The sequence below is a fragment of the Dunckerocampus dactyliophorus genome, chromosome 12, assembly GCF_027744805.1.
Source record: "Dunckerocampus dactyliophorus isolate RoL2022-P2 chromosome 12, RoL_Ddac_1.1, whole genome shotgun sequence".
Classification (NCBI taxonomy): Eukaryota; Metazoa; Chordata; class Actinopteri; order Syngnathiformes; family Syngnathidae; genus Dunckerocampus; species Dunckerocampus dactyliophorus.
This window is the reverse complement of record NC_072830.1, coordinates 12,582,692-12,599,447: the sequence shown is the minus strand read 5'-3', so window position 1 is coordinate 12,599,447 and position 16,756 is coordinate 12,582,692. Positions and strand designations below refer to the sequence as shown.

General features: G+C 39.2%; 1 protein-coding gene across 5 annotated transcripts in view; it reads right to left on the bottom strand.

Annotated features, from left to right (window-relative positions):
- Positions 1 to 16,756, bottom strand: part of bcas3 (BCAS3 microtubule associated cell migration factor) — a 302,194-nt gene that overhangs the window by 246,057 nt on the left and 39,381 nt on the right. For all 5 annotated transcript variants that reach the window (XR_008573121.1, XM_054793877.1, XM_054793879.1 and 2 more), the window contains exons 8-10: positions 7,739 to 7,846; positions 7,584 to 7,660; positions 1,992 to 2,068 (exon numbers count right to left, since the gene is read on the bottom strand). Coding sequence is in view for 4 of the 5 variants with exons in the window: in XM_054793877.1 (XP_054649852.1) it covers positions 1,992 to 2,068; positions 7,584 to 7,660; positions 7,739 to 7,846 (262 nt within the window). In the remaining variant the exon portion in view is untranslated. The remainder of the gene's footprint in view (positions 1 to 1,991; positions 2,069 to 7,583; positions 7,661 to 7,738; positions 7,847 to 16,756) is intronic.

Below are 16,756 nucleotides of genomic sequence, written 5' to 3'. Positions count from 1 at the left end.
CAACACATTATATTCTCCACCATAATGCATTCTATTATATTTATTTATTTATTTATTTATTCCAGCACATTTTTGGACGCTTACACATTTATCAACTGATTCAAACCATTTCCATCATTCCATCCCATTCAGGTTATCTATTTTCCACATCCCGAAATACCCACCTTTCCTAAAATTCCACATTTTCCAAACACAAATTCCCATTGACCTTAAGAGTTCTTAGTTCAGTCTTTCCTCGCCACTTGGCGCTTCAACTTCAGCAGCTTCACTATATCACATTTTTTGTAAATATATGAATTTAAAAAATCATACTCGTTTCATGGTTGACTACGGCCAATGATTAGTGAAAACTTACACATATTTAAGCAAATTTAATGATTTTTTGGCCAAAATTAAGCATATTCACTATATAAGCGTGTAGTAAGAGTATCAAATGAGTCAAACCATAGGCCTCATCAAAACAACGAGGACGCCTACAGACGGGAGGTGGAACAACTTGGTCTTCAGCATTAACAAGACAAAGGAGCATCAAAGACACCATCAACAACACTGCTGTGGAGACAATCAGTGGCACAAAGTTCCTGGGGTTTTAGATCACCGATGAGCTCACCTGCACACACATCACAGCTCTTGTGAAGAAACGACCACAGTGACTACTCTACACCTACCCTCCTCACCACTTTCCATAGAGGAAACATTGAGAGTGCGCTGACCAGCTGCATCTCCGTTTGGTCCGCCGGCTGCAAAGCCACGCACTGGAAAGCTCTCCAGAGTGTGGTGCGGACAGAAGAGAAAATACAGTGGTGAGAAAAAGTGTTTGCCTCCTTCCTGAGTTCTTTTTTTGCATGTTTCTCACACTTACATGTTTCAGATCATCAAACTAATTTAAATATTAGTCAATGACAACACAATTGAACACAAAATGCAGTTATTTAAATGAAACTTTTTATTATTAAGCAAGAAAAAAATCCAAACCTACATGGCCCTGTGTGAAAAACTGATTCCCCCCTAAACCTAAAAAAAAACAGGTTGGGCTTTGACTAGGCCACTCCAAAGACTTAATTTTGTTTTTCTTCAACCATTCAGAGGTGGACTTGCTGGTGTGTTTTGGATCATTGTCCTGCTGCAGAACCCAAGTTGGTTTCAGCTTGAGGTCACTAACAGATGGCCGGACATACTTCTTCAGGATTTTTTTGGTAGACAGCAGAATTCATGGTTTCATTAATCACAGCAAGTCTTCCAGGTCCTGAAGCAGCAAAACAGCCCCAGACCGTCACACTGCCACCACCATATTTCACTGATGGCATGATGTTTTTTTATGAAAGTAAGGCCACTGGTTCTTTGGATGTTGTTGTGGGGTCTTTTGTGACCTCTTGGATGAGTGGTCGCTGTGCTTTCGGGGTCCTATTGATTGGACAGACACTCCTTCGAAGGTTCACCACCTTTATAACCTTTTCCAGACTGATAGATCTTTCTTTCTGAGGTGTGTGTGTGTGTGTGTGTGTGTTGGAAAGGGGGGTGTAATCAATGATGTTGTTTTTTCTTTTTTGGGTGGGGGGGCACTTTTTCACACAGGATTTTTTTTTCTCCCTTAATAATAAAAAGTTTCATTTCCTGCATTTTGTGTTCAGTTGTGTTGTCATTGACTATTTAAATCTGTTTGATGATCTGAAAGAATTAAGTGTGACAAACAAAAAAAACAAGAAATCAGGAGGGGGGCAAACACCTTTTTACACCACTGGGACGTCTCTTTACTCCATTAAGGATATTGCAGACAAATGCGGCATGGCCAGAACACTCTTGATCCACCTCATGAATGGACTGTTCAGCCAAGAGATTCTTCAGTATCTGGTGCAGAACCACCCGGTTCATCCCACACGCCATCAGACTGGTAAACGCTCTCTAGTAGCACTAGTAGCAGTGCTGTCTATGTTCTGAAATGTTCTTCCTGCAACAGACAGTGTCCATGCATGTCTGTGTTTTCACATTACCTTGTTTTCAGCATATGCTAGCCAGCGGCTTCCCAGTGCTACTGGATTGAGATTGGGCCCAGGAGAGGGATAGCAACCTGAAACAACAACAGACAATTACATTTATAGGACGATGAATGAATTATAGCCATAGACATTGTGGTGTATTCAGTATATAAACAACAGATGTAAATATATATTATGTAAAGCTTGAACGTCAAAAAGGGCTATTGTTGCACACATCTCAGGAGAGATTTTGGTGAGACAGTGACCGAACGGACAAGGTTGCGGGTACAAACGGCCGATATAAGTTTTCTCCGTAGGGTAGCTGGGTTCTCCCTTAGACATAAGGTGAGAAGCACTGTGATCTGGGAGAAACTCGGAGTAGAAACATGTCATTGAGAGCCAGCCAGATGAGGTGGCTCAGGCATATGGTCAGGATGCCTCCTGGACAGCCTCCTAGACAGGGCATGCCCGACCAGTAGGAGGCCTGGGGGAAACACCTAAGACACGTTGGTGAGACTATGTCTCTCAACTGGCCCCTGGGAATGCCTTGGGATCTGGGAGTGAAGAGCAGAATGTTTCCACCTCCATGTTTGACAGTAGGGATGCTGGTCTTGGACTCAAATTCACCATTTCTCTAACGAATCAATTTGGTGCACGCAAATAGTGCCATTTTTGCTGTCATGTGACCACATCCCATTCTCCCAAGCCTTGTGTAAGTCATTCAGGTGTTTTCATTTCAATGGTTCAGATGGGTCTGCACATGTGTCTGCTTGGGGCACTGCAGGAGCTCAATCCATGACAGCAAAGTGTCTTACTTTTGGCATCATCAACCAGCTCCTTTCATCCTCATCATCCTTACCCCACCAGGTGAAATCTTGCATGGAGCTCCAGAGTGAGGGTCGTGGACTGTTAACTTGGATTTCTTCCATTTATCAATGATTACACCAATAATGCTCACCAGGTTTCTTCTTCATGTTCCTCACGTCCATTCCAGTCTTGTGGGTCTACAAACTTGAGGTCAGCTCTTTGGTCTTGCCCATGGTGGTGGAGATGTGTGAATGGGAGAGAGTGGTTGTGTGCCCACATAATAAGTTGAGAGTAGCAGTAATTTCTTAAAGGGACAGGATTCATTTGTGTGTTGCATAATCACTCTGTGGGGGGTCGCAATGTTTGCTGGTGAGTAGGGGTTCAAATACTTGTGCACACAATCATATACAAATGAATTTATAGCTTTTAATTTTTTTTTCTTTATTATTATTATTATTGTTGTTTTTACATTCTAATTCTTTGTTACAAGAAAACCATAAAAATGATGGACTGTTCATATATTTGGAAGGGAGTAAACTTACATAACCAGCTGGGGATCAAATATGTATTTTCCCAAGTGTATACAGTCATCCCTCGCTATATGGCGGTTCGAATATCACTCCCTCTCTAATACAGTATTTTTTTTTAAATAATTTACAAATGATCACTGTTTTGTGGTTGACTATGGCCTATTATTTGTCAAAAAATATTGAAAGACAATTTATATGTGGTATTCTGGTCTCTAGGCATGAGCAATGTTATGAGACATGACATTAGATTACATTACTTTTCACGCTGTATGGAGACTTGCTACTGAGCTAGCAGAGCTGAGCCGACATGCCATGGCTGAGATCGAGTGGAAAAAAAAAAAATGTTCTCCTCTCATTATGTGTGGAAGTGGTAAGTCTTTGGCTTCTTTGTCCTCCTTCCCCAATCTGTTTGAAACACTTTAGTTAAGAATAAGTAAATTCTTAACTAGTTAGCCTGCTAGTTAGCTCGCTAGGTTGCTATGCTTGTGCCGCCGTCTGGTATGTCCCTGCAGTGATTCTGTAGCCTGTGCAATGTGACGTAAACAAAGAATAATGGGAGTGTAAAATTGACTATTGAGGTGTTATTTCACGTCTACAGGGCTCTAATAATGTTCAAAAACATATTTAGAAAGTCACACACAGGTTTTGTTTGTGCTAACTACAAAATATTCTGTTTATCAATACTGACTCCAACTGGAAATTCGCTTATCACAGCTGGGTCTGGAACCAATTAACCGCCATAACAGAGGGACGACTGAATACAAAGAATTGAAAAAAAACCCACTCAAAATTAAATGTTAGGGTCTTTCACGCATAAACCACATGGTGACTCATTTATGTATTTATTTCACCAAAGACTAATAATTTCAAAATATACATAGACAATCCTTGTAAACATCTTTGCAGGTTCTGAGAACGTGTCATGGAAAAATATATTGGACCACTCTTACAAATATATATATATATATATATATATATATATATATATATATATATATATATATATATATATATATATATATATATATATATATATATATATATAGCTTCATGTATTGCAGGACTAATTTAACTTGGCTGAAATATCGAACACCGTTGGACGGAGGAGGGTTCTGTATCCAGGAACAATTAATAACGCTTGAGTTTGTTTCCTGCGAAGCAGACACTGATAGTGAAGACAGGCAGACAGGAGGAGACACACTAAAGACAGTTTACTCCAGTCGATGACTTAAGTGGACAGCAACAGCCTTGGAAATACTGTCTGCTTTTTTTCCCATCCTTAGAAGTAAGATGCAAGATATGTTTTATAAACTTTTCTTCTCTTCAAGACTTCAAACAGAGGACCTCGGATTATGTTTTGATAAAAGCAACTTAAATGTGAAAGGAAAAGAGAAACATTTAGTGAAAAAGTAGTGTTTGTATTTTATCCAAAGATCTGACTTGTATTTGAATTCAGTGCTTTGTAAGCAATGTTAGTGTTGGTAAAACCACCGACTTAAAAGCTGTTAGAACTTCCAGAAGGACTGAATATCAACAATACCTCCTGAAAAAAACAACAATAAATTAAGGTCATCAATTAATTTGTATTCAATTGAGTGAAACAAGTATTTGATCTACTAACAACATGGACATAATATGTCCATGAAACACACAAATGAGTCCTATCCCTTTTAAGAAAGTACTCCTAACCTCAACTCATTATGTGGACACTCAAAGACTTCCATTCACACCTCTCCATCACAATGGGCAAGACCAAAGAGCAGACCTCAAGATTGTAGACCTGCACATGACTGGAATGGTCCACAAAACAGTCGATAAGATTGTAGTCCTGTGCAAAACTAGTGTTAGACCTACACAAGACTAGTATGGACTACAAGATCAACAAAAAGATTGTAGACCTGTACAAGACTGGAATGGACTACAAACTCAACAACAAAAGTGTAGTCCTGCACAAGACTGGAATGGACTATAGGACCAACGACAAGATTGTAGTCCTGCACAGAACTAGTGGTATACCTGCACAAGACTAGAATGATAAGATTGTAGTCCTTCGCAAGGCTGGAAAGGACAATAAGACAATAAGACAATCAAGAAGATTGCAGACCTGCACAAGACTGGAATGGACAAGAAAATCAACGCCAATATTGAAGACTTGCGCAAGGCTGGAATGGACAACAAGACGACCAACAAGATTGTAGACCTCCGCAAAACTGGAATGGACTGCAATGTCGTCAACAAGATTGTAGACCAGCACAAAACTGGAATTGACTACAAGCTCAACGACAAGATTATAGTCCTGGCCAAAACTGGTGGTAGACCTGCAAAAGTCTAGAATAGACCACAAGACCAGCAACAAGGTTGTAGACTTGCACAAGACTGGAATGGACTACAAGACAGTCAGCAAGATTGTAGATCTGCACAAGACTGGAATGGACTAAAATACCAACAACAAGATTGCAGACTTGCACATAACTTGAATGGAATAAAAGACTGTCAAAAAGATTGTAGACCTGCACAAGACTGCAATGGAATACAAGACCAACAACAAGATTGCGGACTTGCACAAGACTGGAAAGGTGTAGAAGATCGTGAAGAAGAAGCTTGGTGAGAAAGTGAGCACTATGGATGCAATAAATGGAAGAAATCCAAGATAACAGCCAATCAAGCTCTCTCAGGAGCTCCATGCAAGACTTCTAAATGATTTGAGATAAACAGCTCACACTACACAGTGGTAGTGGCTGTTTTTCACTTTTTTGTGAGGTTGGAAATCTAATTTTCTATGACCACAGTATATGCCAGGTGTCCTTCCTGACACAATCTTCCTATTAATTCGGACTTGGTAGCGACACTGGACATCTTCAATGGCCCGGGAATTGAACCAGCAGCAGGATGTAGCTCTGCACCACTTGGGCAGTTGACATACTATACAGTATGCAATGGTTCCCTTGTATTCATTTACTTGTAGATTGCAGACAGACTGCAAACATTACTATTTCAAATCAGCATCTTAAAAGGTCAGTGACATGATTTGTTAACTTTGCTTAAATATGCTCTATATTGTTTGTAATTGTCTTCTACATTGTTGGTTTTATGAAAACTAGCAATAAATTCCCCAAAATTTCCCAATAAATTTATTGTTCATGGCAGGAGGCATGACGAACTCCAGTCACAGAAAAGGGGCGTTTCCCAAGTCACATCAGTGCAGCGCAGTCGAACTTCGTAAATAAACAAACATGACAGTATACAAAACAGAGGATGTGATTATAGCAAAGATTTGAGTGATGTGTCAATCGTTTGAGGAGGAAGAAACATCTGGAGATAAAACAGAGAACTTGCAGAACAGGGAATTAGGCCATATTTATTGGAACCACCGACGATGAGGCTATATGTGTGGTGCTGAGATGACAAAGACATGGAGATGAAGATCGGTCGGCTTCAAACACAAAATGGTAAGTGTAAATTACCTTGGAGTATCTTATCCTTCAATTATTGTTTTAAATTGTCTTCTTAATGAGCTTTAAAGGAGCCTTTTTTTTATTGTGTATTGCGTCGCCGTCGCCGCCCCGTCCCCCACAGTAAACATATGGCTGTGAAAATATGTTTATAACAAGTATAATGTTTTGAATGCTTGTCACTATGGTGGCATAGTGTTTACAATATGTAAATCTGTTGATCTTCTTCTCCCTTTTCCTGTGTAGCATAGCATCAGGAATGGCATCCTAGCATCCAAAATGCGTTTATACCGTACTTTCAATCCAAATGCTTCTTGTAAAGGTGTTCCTTCACAGCAGTCTTCAGTGAAATGAACATTGCAAAGAGCAGAAGGCGAGGTGAGCGTCCATTTGTCTGTTGTTCTCTGTGGTTGCTTTGTTCATTGTAGTCCTAAACCTTCATCTTTTGGAAAATAAAACAAACTTGCAGTGTCACTCGGACACTGTGAACAGCCAGCGACAACGTAACGATTTGGCATAACTACTATTTTGATTAAAAATATACTGAACAAAGTCGACGAGCTACCTCAACAAGCGTTTGTTTACACCGCTTTCTCTGAGAAGGCCGACTGCACTGACATCACTTGGGAAACGGCCTTTTCTGCGACTGGAGTTCGTCAACAATAAATGTAATTTTTGAGAATTTACTGTTTGCTTTCATAAAACGAACAACGTAAAACATAATTACAAATAATATGGAACATATTTAAGCAAAGTTGATAAATCATGTCAGTGACCCTTTAAATCTTTACCAAGATGAAGTGGTAAAAGTTCCTTACTTGTGACAAAAAACTTCTTGGTGAAGTTGCAGCTGTCAAATGCGGCGATTTTCTCTTGTAGGCTGACCGCAAGGATACTGTAAGAGACAAGACATTCATAGGTGCATGCCAAGTTCATATATTGTTGCTGTTGTTTATAAAATAGACCAACATACTGCTTGTTACAGTGAAGATCATATATCTGGGTTTTGAACTGGATGGATTTGACCATTTCACCAGTCCTGAGAGAATACAGGTCCGCACAACAGTAGGGCGGGCTTGTCCTGAAAATACACACCCAAAGCAAGAGTTGGTCAGACAGAGAATGAAAAAACACATTCAGTTACATTGGATTACTACGTGCTACAAGTACTATGGTTAATGTACAATGACTATGAATTTTAATGTCATGATGGTAAAGGAAAACATGTATGCAAGACTTTTTGGCACAAAAATCATTGCTCATCATTTCTTTCTGAGTGGCAGTGGGCGGCTGGCTATGAAACTGCGGAAACTTTTGTACGTTTTATGAAACTCTGCTAAGCAGACACACAACTCTACTGATCAATTAAATCTCATGAAACTAATAAACTGTCCAAACTCCAGCGGTGTCTTAAAGTCATCAAGAGCTGAATGACCTCAAAGGTTTTACTATTAAACTCAGATAAACTGAAATCCAGCACCTCAGGCCATGTCCACACAAACAAAAAAATCTCCATCTAAACAGTGGTGTTTTAAAACTATTTATGTCCACATGAATACAGATTCACACACTGTCATGTGCATGCTAAAGTAATGGTGGCGCTGCAGCCATGGACTGTTCAATTTTATCAGAAGCACCGATAACGCACAAGAGGATACATGTGGACTTCTAGCAAAGTAGTGTTACTTTTCAGTAGTTTCTTTCATATTTGTCAGCAACTTTTATTGAATATACTGTCAAACTGCAAATGTATGAAAGATATGTTCGTATTAAAAATGTTGCAGAATTCCATCGGCTGTGATGCTATCATTGCTGAAATAATTGTGTCTGGCAAACTGCCCTTGTTGAATTACCTCCACGACAGTAGTTATGCAGCACAAGACAGGCATACAGTGATGTGATAATATGTTAGCCCCTTTCCTGATGTCTTTTGTTTTGTTTGTTTGTCACACTTACATGTTTCAAATTGTCAAATATCTATATTAGTCAATGACGACACAACTGAACACTAAATGCAATTGTTAACTGACACTTTTTAATGAGATGTATCCGTGTGGAAAAGGTTATAAAGCCATTTCTAAAGACTGGGACTCCAGCGAACTACAGTGAGAGTCATTATCCACGAATGGTGAAAACATGGGAGAGTGGTGAACCTTCCCAGGAGTGGCCGGCCAACCAAAGTGACCCCAAGTGGGCAGCAACAACTCATCCAAGAGGTCACAAAAGAGCTCACAACAACATCCAAAGAACTGCAGGCTTCACTTGCCTCAGTTAAGATCAGTGTTCATGACTCCACCAAAAAAGGCCTACATGGCAGAGTTCCAAGACAAAAACCACTGCTGAACAAAAGGAATATAAAGGCTGGTCTCAACTTTGCCAGAAAACATATTGATAATCCCCAAGACCTTTGGGAAACTACTGTGGTCTGATGATACAAAAGTTTAACTTTTTGGAAGGTGTGTGTCCCATTACATCTGGCGTAAAAGTAACGCTGCATTTTAGAAAAAGAACATCATACCGACAGGAACAAATGCTGGTGGTAGTGTGATGGTCTGGGGCTGTTTTGCTGCTTCAGGACCTGGACTTGCTTTGATTAAATGGAACCATGAATTCAGCTGTCTACCAAAAAATCCTGAAGGAGACTTTGGAGTGGCCTAGTCAAAGTCCTGACCTGAATCCTATTGAGAAGTTGTGGCATGACCTTAAAACGGTGCTACATTCTGGAAAACTCTCTAATGTGGCTGAATTACAACAATTCTGCAAAGATGAATGGGCCAAAATTCCTCCACATCGCTGTAAGAAACTCATTGCAAATTATCGCAAAGGCTTGATTTCAGTTGTTGCTACTAAGGGTGGCCCAACCAGTTATTAGGTTTATTTTTCACACAGGGCCATGTAAGTTTGCATTTTTTCTCCCTTAATAATAAAGAAGCTTCATTTAAAAACTGCATTCTGTATTCAGTTGTGTTGTCATTGACTAATATTTAAATTTGTTTGATGATCTGAAACATTTAAGTGTGACAAACATGCAAAAAAATAAGAAATCACAAAGGGGTCAAACACTTCCACACCACTATATAACTTCATATCTTATCTACATGTGTTGCTTTACAAAATATCATAGTGGCAAAGTTGCATTCCTTCATTCCATTCATTTCAGTATGTGGACCTCACTTGAAAAAGTGGGCACCCCTGCCATATATAGACATTGACACAATGTAATAACAGCAATTCAGGAGTGACAAAAGCACAATTATTGTCTCCATTTTCAATTAAATGCATTTGATAAGCCATTTCACAATTGTAATGTAAACTACTGGAAACATTTCCACTTCCCAATGAATGCAGATGAAATCATTTTGAGTGAGCATGTCCGCCACTGCCAGCAGGGAAGGGAGGTGTTTCAATAAAGTACATTATGAAGATGAATGAAAACACATTTCATTTGGTAAAACTACACTTTAAGGCAGCTGCAGCATCTATTTTAGGTATTGTGAGTGTACAATCAATCTGGATCATATATGCTCTTTCCTGAAAATGGTCATTATTCATTGATTCATGGGGACAATGATAACTTGCTATTGAAGAATCAAAATGGCACAGGGTGCAATTGTTTTGCTTTAACAGATGACTCACTTCTAATGGAGGCGATGTGGGGTCATAGGTAATAAGATTTCCTGATCCCGTGGACAACGGGGCACGAGTTGAAAGCATGGCTAAATCACAATTACCATCATGGATCATGGCTGAATGTCACTTTCTGCACATGTTAAAGTGACACTGAGCGCCATAGCCCAGCTCGGTAACTGCCCTAATAAGGCGGTCCGAATAGATCAGCGTGTCAATTACTAATACTCAAAGTGGCCCTTGGCTTGAAAAGGATGCAAAATGAGGAAGGCTGAGGAGTGTGGTCCACTTACTTCCTCTGAAAGAACATGCAACAATTCAAAGAAATCAAGGAGATGGATTGAATGTTCCAGCCATGTACAAAGGGTGGGTTGGTTAAATGTCTCCAATGTTATCCTTGCTCGCAGTATGATGGTGTTGCTGACAAAACAGCATGTTTCATTTGTTTTTATTTGCTCTTGCTCATGTCTAACACAAGCCCTGCTAATAAAAGTACCTTCTTTTCCGGAGCATAAATGTTAACAATAGGGACGCGCCGATCAGGGTTTTATGCTGCCGTATCCGATACAATCATCCATGAGTGAGATCGCCCATACCGATACCGACCACATGGATTAACTATAGATTTTGAAATTTATATATGATGAGTGCTATTGCCCAGGGGTGCCGTTAGACAATTCCAAGAGTCCCTGGCCAATAGGTAATTATAAAAAAATAAACTTTTGGGTGGATACTTTTTTGCCTTTATTTGTGTCAAACGATTTTTGTGCTACTATTCCACTTACAGCTACTGTATATGATGTTTAAAACTGAAAGGAAAACTGATGAATCAGATCAAGCTCGTCTGATGACAACAAATTTAGAGGATAACACTTAATGCCATTAGAGGACACGGACAACGCATGCTGCACTCAGCATAAACACAAAGACTACAATGCATGATTATGTTTATTTTATGACCGCTATAGCTTGACATCCAGATGACGGAAATGAGCGTGCATCCTCAGCGTGCACTTCAATAAGAGTGTGTGCGTGCATGTATGTGGGTGGTTATACTGTGACAGTGAAGAAAACCATAACCTCATGGTGGATAAAAAGCACCACTTGGACAAATCCCTTTAATCTGGAGGCTCACTTTACGCAAATGCTTGATTATTTCCATTTAATACACTTTACATGGATACAGCCCGCAGAGAAAATCCATGATAACACACAATGGACCAACAGATATGATTGTAAAGGCCATAGAGGGTTTTTTATGTTATGTATAACCAACATTGTTGTCCTAACTGCAGTTTTTTGCAGAATAGTTAGTGAATTAAGGGTTACCTTTTCCCCATACTTCAATAATTCAGACACGGGTGAACGGAAAGGAGTTCAGAGTTTAGTTTAGCGATTTTTAGTCCTGTTTTGTTTGATGCAAAGTTAAGTTCCTCATTCTCACCACACTCGTGCGAGGTGTATTCACAAACACTCCCAACTTCAAACATCACAACATCTTTAATATTTGTGTATGTGTGGTGTAATGAAGAGAAAGGCAAAGACAAACAATGAATGGATATTCTTATCAGTATTTTAGTATGCTCGGATATACCCCAAAATACATGCAAAACATGTGAATTCATCTTAAATGACGGGTTGTCTTTGAACACAGCCCCTCATTGCTCATAACAACACAGTTAAAGTGCGATTCAAATCTTCTGCTACTATTAAAGACTACTTTTAGGCAAATTTTCAGACATGGTCTAGGTCACAACCTGATGTACAATATTTTGGCCGTGCAATTTTTTTGCGTTCCCCAAATCGCTGTTTTTTTTGTGGTGATCATGAAGGAATAAGATCTCAACACGCATGGAGGATGTACTGAATATGAGAACGTGCGTCAGCCGCAGTAGTCCGCAAATGCCACGTACACACACATTGGCCATACGGACGACGCACGAAGATGTACGTGCGTATGCTTGTCTTGCAACCTGAAAAAAAGTAGCCTTAGAGTGTGTTTGGCATGACAAAGAACCACTGCTGCCGATCTGCGGCCAGTCTACGGCTTAAAAATCAGCACGTCACACCTACGCCCTCTGTGCGTTTCTTGCGATTTTTTTGCAAGTAGACCGGCTGTAAGGAGCCCCGTACGACCGTTGGTGACCTAGGCTTTAGCGCGATTAAAATTTTCGGTTAATTTGGAGCAGTTACATTCGTTTCCATGTTATATCGTGTTTTTCAGAAATTAATTAACAACATAAATGATGGCTGTTTGGTGGTAGACTATGGTCTATTATTAGTTCAAGCATATGGAAATACAAGTGGTATGTAGTATTCTGGTCACTAGGCGCCAGTAATGACAAAAACCATTGAGACATGATAGAGTGAAAAAAAGTTATCCTCCCGTCCCATGTGGAAGTGGTATGTTTTTGGCTTCTTAAGTTGAGAAGAAATAAATTTGAGGCTAACTGGTTAGTTCGCTAGCTTGCTAGCCAGTGGCCGTCTCGAGTCCCTGCAGCATAAGAGTTGCAATGTGTTGTAAACAAAGAATAAGAGGAGTGTAAAAGTGTTATTTAATATCTGCAAGGCTCTAATAATGTTAAAAAACTTATTTAGAAAGTCATAAACGTGTTTTCTATGCTCCAACTACCAACCATTTATTAACATTGAATCCTATATGGACATTTATTTAACGCAGTTGGCTCTGGAACCAATTAACTTCCATAAACGAGGGACGACTGGATCTTTTTGACATTTTCCTAGGACTAAATAAATAGTGATGGAAAAAAAGTTCTCCTCCCATCCTGTGTGGAAGTGGTAAGTTGTTGGCTTCTTAAGTTTAGAAGAAATACATTTGAGGCTAACTGGTTAGCTCGCTAGCTCGCTAGCTAATAGCGGTCTCAAGTCCCTGCAGCATAAGAGGTGTGCAATGTGATGTAAACAATGAATAATAGGAGTGTAAAGATGACTATAGGGGTGTTATTTCATTTTTTTATTTTATCCCATGTTTGTTCATCCCCTTGCAAAAATTGCAACCTCTCCTTTCGTTGCGCAAAAAGCTCCTTTGAGTTGCCGTTCAACACGGTTACCTCCTGAGAGGCACCTGGTTCCTGAGGCTCTTCCACAACTTTCTCCTCATCATGACGGGCAGAAAGAAGCCTTTTTTTTCCGCTGTCGTGCGTCATTTTGTTGCCAAGCAATACCTTTTGAAATGTGTCCATTGCTGCCGGTTATCAGCTATTGTAACTCTCTTTCTTCAGCAAGTTAGTTCCTCACGCCAGGCAGTATTCAAGTCAAGGGTGTCAGCATACAGTTATAGAATTTTAGTCCAGATCTACAGTCAAAAAAGTGCCAAAATAGTCGAAAACTTCGGTAGCAATGCAGAGCTCAGGCAGAAAGACAACCGGATAAGACGGAAGCAGTGTGCTGCCATCGTTCAGTAGAAATGAGGAAACGGGATAACGGAAGAGGCAGTTTGATGTTTTATATTATGCATATATATTATTTTATATTATTATATAATGAATCGCAACGTAACCTTAAAACCGTGCTATGTATTGAACCGTAATTTTGGCATACAGTGACACCCCGACTGTTTACATAATGCTATTATACTCTACAGTGCATGTGTTTTACCGCATACTGGTGTGCTGGCAAACTTCCACATCTATAACACTGGTTTCAAGTTCTGATGATTTCAAATGTAATATTTACAATTCTGACTTGAATCATTAAGTGTTAATTAGGGGTGCAACAATACAAGTATCCGTATCGAGCTGGTCTTCGATAGCACTATGAATTAGAGCTGCAACAATTAATCGATGGATCGATGATTAATTGATTATCCAGTTAATCGACAACTATTTTGGTAATCAGTTAATCGTTTCATTTAAAAATGTACTGTAAATATCCTGATTTCAGCCTCTCAAATCTGACTACTTTTTTATTTTCTTAGTCATCCGTAAAAGCAGACCTATTATCTTTGTGTTTCAGGCTAAACAAGATAGTCACACACATCAGCTTTGACTTTGGAAAAGAGCAATCAACATTTTTGCCTCTTTCTGACATCTTGTGAAGCAAACCACTGCAGAGATGTGCGCGTAGATCGTGCGTAAAAACATTCCCACGCAAAGTATGAGAATTATGTACTTGTACTTAGGAAAATGAGTACATTTATGCACAACTCTTACCATGTGTACACATAAAACCTAGTGGTAGAACAGAGAAACTACAAATAGCTATGGCTGTGCCTGCCCAACGCAGGCCTTATCATCTTGCCACATGCTACACAACTTGGCACCGCAGACGAGCTGATGCCAAATGCAAAGCCTGTCCCTAAAGTTGATTTATTTGTTATTTCTTATTTATTTATTGGTGATGCACATGTAGCAGTCTGCCAGTGACTCGCTGATTTGCGGTAGAGTGTTGTGATGTTTGTCAGTCGATACTAGATACTAGATACTAGATAGATGGGGGGTAGGATTAAATAAGCTTTGCTTCTTCCTACTCCTTTTGGACATGTGTAACTGTCAAGGAATGATTCATGAGATGTATTCCATTGTAACCTTCATGTTCAAATAAACTAAACCAAACCAAACCAAACCAATACTTATACTTCTCTACTTCCTCTTCCTCGCCCCGCTTGCAATGATTTTGGGGAGGGAAAAAGTGCATTCATGCGTTCTTAAAGGGATTGCTGCTAAGACGCGGAAATGAAAAATGATTTTTTTTTAATCAGATTCATCGATTAATTGAAAAAATACTCGCCCGATGAATCGATTCTTAAAATAATCGTAAGTTGCAGCCCTACTATGAATTGAACGATACTGTCACCCAAATGTAGATGTCACATGACATCAGTCTGCTGACATCAAAATCAAAAAGAAAAAAATCTAAAGTTCCACTAATGCTTTAAATGAGCAAAATACTGTAAGTATCACATGTTATCATGAATGTACCTGTTACTACATGCTGACACTCTCCATAAAACCTTGTTGGAGGTTTTTGGAAGTGTTTTAATAGCAGGCTTTCTAGGCAGAATATGTGTCCCATTACGTGCTTAGCTGCCTCTTTTTATCTGTTGTTATATCTTTACAATGCACAGAAAAGAGAAAGACATGTGTCTTATGTCTCATAAGGATTGTGGATGATGGGCAAAAATAAAAAAAAAAAAGTACTTTTCCTTTTTTACAAGCCATGCACACCCTGAACTCCATTACGGAAAAATGTGTTTTTCTACACTTACTTGTTATTGTTGCTACTGTTTTATGATGAATAAAAAATCTTCATATGGTTTGAGTTTTTTATGTGTTGCCTTGATTTCGGCTGTATTGTCATTTGCATAACTGTTTTGCTTTCTTTTATAGTTGTAATGTTTCATAGCAAACTGGATGTGAACAAGAAGTGTGGAATAATCAACACTACGTAATCTGATTGAAATACTATTGAATTTATGAACACAATTATTGATGAATCACGTGTCATTATATGTATTGCCACATTGAATTGAATGGCAATTTACTTACAATGTATTATTCATTTTACAAGGTTCTGTTTTTGTTTGATATGGTTCAAACTTCTAAGTATGCACAGCGGAAAATGACGTATAGCTGCACGGTGCACCGCATACATTTCAAACTCTACTTTTAAGTTGAAACAAATGTTATTAATTTCAATAAAACACACAATTAAAAAAAACATGAAAATGTATTTTTGCATTGAAAAAATATCAAACTGTGGCACTAAAGTACCATGATTTTTCTCCATCGCTGCATCCCTAACATTAATGTATAAATGTATAGAGAGTATCGACAAATATATTTCCAGAAATGTGACAGACGCAAGACAATACTTCCTATTGAAATAAATGACACAATTATGGTATGTTGACTGGATTAAAATCCAAAAGCTTCATGACACGCACACACAACTCGCCCTTCCCCCACTCCCCTTTTTCTGGTCTGGTTTTCCTTTAATTTGCAAATCTTGTAATCTAACCCTTGAGCTAACTGCACCAACTTCTCTACCAGCACCGCTCTACTGGCCAAGGCTCCAATCTGTTTTCCATTTAAGTGTCAAGACTGCATCCTTTTTCGTGGTTAACAAAAGCTGTGATTTCAAAATGATTATAGACTAAAAACCGTGTGAGGACCTTCGTAAGTTTATGATCAGGCTCAATGGAAAGAACAGCATCACACCCGGACGCAGTTTTACTTCTCGTCTCTGACCAGGGTGTTATTTACCAAGCGCTTCTATGAGGAAAGCGCCAGCGAGTGCCATTCAGCCAGAGGTCAGGGTTTTCTTCTTTTCAACACAGTCAGTGTTTTCAACATTAGGGTGAATTGCCAAACCATCAAAACACAGCTCGTCTGTGTCAGTGAGG